The 6,501-nt window shown below is 34.8% G+C and overlaps 1 protein-coding gene across 2 annotated transcripts in view; it reads right to left on the reverse strand.

The window, feature by feature from the left end:
- Positions 1–698: 698 nt before the first annotated feature.
- Positions 699–6,501, reverse strand: part of LOC112518863 (protein CLT1, chloroplastic-like) — a 15,031-nt gene continuing 9,228 nt past the window's right edge. Inside the window, exons 2-10 of one of the 2 annotated variants that reach the window (XR_003069870.1) lie at positions 4,589–4,734; positions 3,703–3,740; positions 3,356–3,471; positions 3,137–3,233; positions 3,016–3,051; positions 2,859–2,909; positions 2,460–2,501; positions 1,722–1,847; positions 699–1,026 (exon numbers count right to left, since the gene is read on the reverse strand). Coding sequence is in view for 1 of the 2 variants with exons in the window: in XM_025126641.1 (XP_024982409.1) it covers positions 854–1,026; positions 1,722–1,847; positions 2,460–2,583; positions 2,859–2,909; positions 3,016–3,051; positions 3,137–3,233; positions 3,356–3,471; positions 3,703–3,740; positions 4,589–4,734 (907 nt within the window). In the remaining variant the exon portion in view is untranslated. Of the gene's footprint in view, positions 1,027–1,721; positions 1,848–2,459; positions 2,584–2,858; positions 2,910–3,015; positions 3,052–3,136; positions 3,234–3,355; positions 3,472–3,702; positions 3,741–4,588; positions 4,735–6,501 lie in introns of both variants that reach the window. The other variant, XM_025126641.1, reaches the window with a different exon arrangement.

Here is a 6,501-nt window from a genome sequence, read left to right on the forward strand (position 1 = left end):
GTTCATATTGGATCTTATCTTAAAGTTGAAACTGAAAGGGTAAACGCATTATTCAGGAGGGAGCTTGAAGATTTCATTTATGTTGGGCACGTCAAAGTTTTCTATAAGAAAGCAGGGATAGAGAATTTGAAGATTTCAGAGATGCTTGCTTTATAAAACTTTTGGGAGGGGATTGTTAGGACCAAATTGTCCTAAATGTTATCAAAGTTTTATAAAGTATTTGTATTGAATTATATTGTAATATTCATGTAATTGAGCTAAGGGAAATGGGCTTTCATTGTAATTGTCACCAATAAATAGGTGACATGGGGCTTAGAGTAGTTGTTGTTCATTCTAATCATTCTTCTCATGAGAGTCGTTTAGGTTATTGAGAATAATTTTTCATGATTTTCATGAATAAGAAACGGCCGGTTCATCATGTTCATGATTTTTCATCTTAATTCTTCTCAATAACATGTTCTAATTGAGTTGTTTTGTGGATTTGGAACAACATGTTCCGTAGAAAATGAAGCACTTGCTGATGTCACAAATGAAGATGTAATCATCCGCTTTCAAAAGATGAACTCCAAGGGAACAGTTGTAGGTGGTATCATATATATCATTTTTGATAAAACCGTCTTTTTTTTTATAATTACTATCTATTTTATTATATATTAATATGTTGTACCACTCAAAAATAATTGTTGGAGTTGAAGAGCTTTAAAATGTAGTCATTTATTGAGAAAAACTACATCAAGAATAAGAAACATATTGCCCAGTTTTATGGCAATATGATGATGCTACAAAGAATTATACAACAAATTATTATTCATTCTCTACCTATTTCTACGCTACAAAAAAAACCAACGGCATTTCAAAAATCATGGGTAGTCACGGTTGACGGCATGGGAGGGCGAGATGGTGTCCAAGCATAAATCAACATGCCCATCACAAGAACAACAGCACCTGCTATGAAGCCTGATGGGAGGGAGGAAGCCACCCCCAAGTATGGTAGCGGCAGTGTGAACAAAAACACCGATATCGGGACTGCAATGCATATTTTAACAATATGAGTCGTCTTATAGTGCACCAATTTTTCATGTTTCTTGAATGTGTACTAAACCAAACAAACCCGATATATATATCTCACCCGTAGGTGGGATCTTGATGGCAAGATGTACTAGAGACCTAATCTCTACCATAAAGAGTAGAGCGATTGTTTCCATGAGAGAAAAGTTTCATTAATGGGTATTCTAGGCATTTCATAGATGATTATAAGGTAACATGTGGTCTGTAGAATAAACATCACAATTTTCATAGATGATTGTTTGTTTGTAACAAAAATACATACAAATACGCTTTTTCTGTTACGACAATGTTTGGCAATCATAAGCTAGATCCAGTAAACTAGCTTTTCAAAAAGCTAATTCAAGTAGCGTTTCAATATGCTAAATGGTTTTTTTTTTCACTTTTTTCCAATTATACTCGTATCTTTCCAATTAAATTTTCAACATGATTCTTTTTATTTCATTTTAATTGTCATCCAGCTTATAAACTAGTTATCTTTACCAAACATGACTAATTTATCAACTAGCTTATTAGGCGGCGGCTTGTTAGCCAATACCTAATCTGTTGGCAGCTAGCTTATCTACTAGTTTGTCAAACATAGCCTAAAAGATTAATCCCAAAGCTGAAGACTGTTGGATTTTATTTTATTGTCAAAGAATCATAAGATAATATACCAGAAACTGTCGAGGCAAGGGAGGATACGACTGCGGACGAGATTTTGATTAGATGCAACAATGATATGTTATACCCCATGTTGACGATACAAAACAGCAGCGGTAGCAGCGGCGCTCCCTCACATCCTGTTGCAAGTCAAATACCATTAGGCTAAGTAAATTTGTTCAATACATCCTCACTTAGGAGGCATGTCTACTTAATTATATTGGTCCATTTGACTTTAAAATGCTTTTCAACTTCAAATATCATTTGGGGGTTTTAATTTACAAGGGAACTGCCTTCAGCGTGTAGCTCAATTGGCAAAGAGGCGGACGACTTTGCCCAAATACAAGACAGGTCCCGGTTCGATCGCCTGAGGCATTCAGTGAGCCAAAAGATGCCCCCTCAAATTGGTGTCCTTGGAGGCGGGATCAACTTTTTGCCCAAAAATTTATAAAGGAACTAGAATTAGAACACCACAAGAAGCTTTAGCTCAAAAACTAGTTTATTTCAACCAAACTAAACCAAGCATGCCTGGTATATCCCACCCAGAGGTGGGATGTATGCAGATCTGAGTAGATAAAGAGTAGTACTACTATTTCCATGAAGACCCCCAGTTTATGCAAAATGTGCGAAATAAGAAGCCACAGAACTAAACCATCGAAGGTCCATCGTTAACTGGACTGTAATATAAGTCCAGTCCATGATCAGCCGAGATAATATGAGAAAGAGCATGAAGAAAAAAAGAGATGGCTCACCACTTGACACGGTGCCCATGTTTAGAAAGCAAGCTGCCCCATCTGAAAGATACATCGGCAGTTGATGAAATGGAATACCCCATAACCTTGAAAGGAATGGTAGGAGAAGGCAAATAAAAAGCGCCTGCACACACGCCATTTGACTGAAAACAATTTCTTTTCTCCAAGGCTCAATAAAAGGATAGAACAATTGACTTTTTGAACCACTGTGGTTTGCTTTTCGTGCCAAACCTACCATTGTTCTTGTGAAAATGCCACAAAAACACACCATCATTTGCAAAAATGCTAATTCGTGTAAATTGTAGAGTTATTTTACTCTTTCACAACAGCACAGTTTTATTTGCTACAAGAAGCCAACTACTATGATCCAAAAAAGTCATCACTCTGAGAAAAACCTACCTGAAATGCAGATCCATACGAATTTAAAACAAATAGATCAACCGAGCCTCCCTGTTGTTCAATTTGTAAGACATAACCATGTTATCATTGAAACACGTGGTTTAAATGACCAAAAAAGAAAAAGGTTGTGACACTTATAACAAGCTATTGTGTGCACCTTCAATCTTTTTGCAGCATCCAAGAAAATGACTTCCTACAGTAAAGGAACATGTGAAAATTATGACCTGTAAGAGAATTGAAACTGATAAAGCACAAATTCTATTAAAAAAATAACGGACCTTCAATATGGTATCGGCAGCTTGGAACAAAAAGGAAACAATCATTAGAAGACTCCAAAACATACCAGCTTCCATCAATGAACCGGCACTAGATCCACTGCAGAATATTTCGTGGTGTAAATTGTATGCGATACAAAAGCAATTAAAGTTTTACATTTTTTTCAAACCAAACAAGTCTGGAGGTGATGGGATAAGAAAATATTGATTTGGACAAAGTACCTGGCAACTGTAATAATTACACCAACGGCAACAAGGAAGCAGCCAAGTAACTGGTTGAATTTATATTTCCTCCCAAGAAAAAGACATGACAAGATGATTTGCCAAACGAGAAAACTCTGCAAGTATTAGCATGTAATTGAGTCAACTATCTATTTTTACTCCATCGATTCTTTTTTACGGAGAGGTGGGAAGATTAATCAGGCCAGGAACCCACAGGCCCAGCCAGTATAGCACAAGCTTTAGATTCAGATTGCTATATTCACATCTGATGACAGAAAGATGTTTGTAAGTTGGGTATGTCTGCAATTTGACGATAGCAAAAAGAGAGAAATTACATAACAAATTACCTGTGACAAAATTGGAATAGCTGCTCCTGAAAGAACAGCTGTTAAAGAAAGAGGAACATGTTATTTACCGGAATTCAATTTATATAAAAAAGCATCTTTATTTCAATTTTCAGCAGGAAAAATAGAAACTTTGAAGTACTAAAATCTACATAAAGAACATGGTAGGAAATATTACTAGCTTTCTGTTATAAACTTATATAAGGAACTCAGAATTCTCTCTTAGCCAAGGTGGGATTGGGTTGTCAAACATTAATAACATGCTACCACAATAAGCATCATATTGATCCTAGACCAACTTTTGTCATCAATACCAGTTTCCAAGTATATAACATTTACATACAGATGCACACTCCTCACCTTTGATTAGTTTTGAACCCTTGACCACCTAGGATACTGTTGGGTCAATGACCCTTTGGTGTCAATACTAATTTCCTAGATCAGATAAGCATTCTAGAAACTTTGAGATGCTAGAGAAAATCACTCCCTTAAAATGAAAATGCAACAATTTCTAATCCCATATTAACTGCAACATTGACTTTTAGAATCAAATGTTTCCCGCAGAATAATGTATTCGAAAACCTTTTTCAAGCCGGGAGTCTCTACCCCTCTAGGTAGAGGTAAGGTTTTGTGTACATCTATCTTACCGTACTCTGGTACTGGGTTCGTTTGGTTTAGTTTACTTGTCTTTCTGAAATTTTCAATCTTGTCATTACAAGTCATTTGATGGTACTGAATGTTGATTTTACTTCACAAGATTCGCTTGTTTTTTGACTATTGATATTTGAAATCAAAACTTTTAGTTAAGACTACAAGTTGAGTTCATGGGAAAGAGGGAACATCTTGAATGGAGAGAATTAATACCAGAAAGTTGAGTGAGTTCCATTACCTCCAGCAGCCATTCCACAGACAGCACCAAGAGCTTCCAAGAGACCAACAACAAGAAGTGGAGCTTTCGGCATGGAAAGCATTTCATCAGTAACAATGCCAGCACGATACCGGAAATGTAAGATGGAGAAGTAGACAGCCACATATCTGAAAAGTATATTCAAGGATATATATATATAAGCGTCGATTACCAGTTTCAAAAAGTCTACCATTTTCCTTCAGTCCCATGAAAATTGCAACATTACCCTTTCTCATAAGGTTTTATGATCAATTTACCTATTTTCTCAGCAGCATTGTCCTTGCAAATTAACTAATGGGTTGGGTTCCGGTGAGAAAAAGAGTTAAAAAGGTGAAAAACATATCCACCCTAGGATGCACATTAGGATGAGATGCACCGGATCAATCACCGAATCAAGCGCGATTCATGGCTGGCTTTGAGATTAAAGATGATCAAGCGTCCAAATTCTTACGCTTCTCACGTTAACTCTCCTTCTCACACGATCTTTCGCCTTAACTGATTGTGCTATTTTTGATCCACAAAATTCTTCTATTTATTTTGTTTATACAATAATATGTTACTTTATATAACAAATAATCAAACAATATCTTTAGCACAATTTAGTCAAACATTGCAATTTTAATGAAGACAACTCAGAAGGCATAAAAACTAGCATCTTCATAATAGGCAACATTTAGGCAATAACGCAAAAACATAAAATTTAGAAGCATACCAGTAATCAAACATTACATGAGAATAAATATTTGAAAAAGGCTCTATTAGATTCCAAACTAAAACTAACCAAACAAAATAGAAAAAGCAATAAAGATTACACAATGACTCAACCTTCCATCCCTATTCCCTACTACTGGATCTTTATATAAGATGTATTATTAAAGCACTCATCATTATAGGTTGTACTCTTTCCAGCACCATCATAATTTCAAACACTGACATCCTCACTTTAATTTCTACCACCACATATATCAAAGGGTCCAAAAACAATGAAAGGAAGAAGTAGCGGTAAATTTACCCTCCGAGTAAACCAAATTTTTACCAATATATATATTTACTTACTGTACCTAACATTTTTAAATTACTTTTTGCATATTACCCTGCTTTCCTGTTAAAATTGACATTTAACTAGCATACTTGCTCAAGCAGTTAACACTTTTATATAATTGTTGATGTTTGGGGAGGCTCAACTAATCCTATGGGACCTTGAAGGGGACTTGAACAGGTGACCTACAGAAAGCAAACACAAATCTCAGTGGTGGTCGATGCTTCCCCATCTCATGATATCTTAAAGATTTTGACTATGGATCTCACACTTGTATATTATCCAACAAATTAACAAAGATGTGTCACCAGGCATGAGGCAAATGAGTACCAACACCATTTCAGGAATGGCAAATTGCTGACAAAATAAAATCGCTGAGTAAAAAGAGGATCAAAACATGGCATAACATCTCTATAGAAATATATGCACCCATCCTCGAAATACCAAACTATCAGAATTGAACATTAATTTCTGGGTTTGGAGTGAATAATTGCGGTTCTAAAAGACATTCTCCAAAAGGGAGAAAATAAAGATTTTGGAATTGTGGGTTAATTTTTTGAATGGAAAATAGAAGAGAGAGGTAAAATTCTTAAATTAAGAACTTAATAAAAATTATTGCTAAAAATGATTTTTTATAATACTAGAAGAATACTCGCACAGTATAACGAGATATATTTTGATTTTAATATTTTGTTTTATTTTTTGTCCTGTCGATATAATACAGTTTTACATAATTTTAAGAAAAACAATAATGTTTTTATTTTTAAATATAAAATTGAAAATATCACATAAAATTTGTAAAAAAATATATTAATATTAGTATCAAATTAACTATTTAAAAATTCTTATTTGTGTA

The sequence above is a fragment of the Cynara cardunculus genome (genome assembly GCF_001531365.2).
Source record: "Cynara cardunculus var. scolymus isolate 2C chromosome LG 1, CcrdV1, whole genome shotgun sequence".
Classification (NCBI taxonomy): domain Eukaryota; kingdom Viridiplantae; phylum Streptophyta; class Magnoliopsida; order Asterales; family Asteraceae; genus Cynara; species Cynara cardunculus.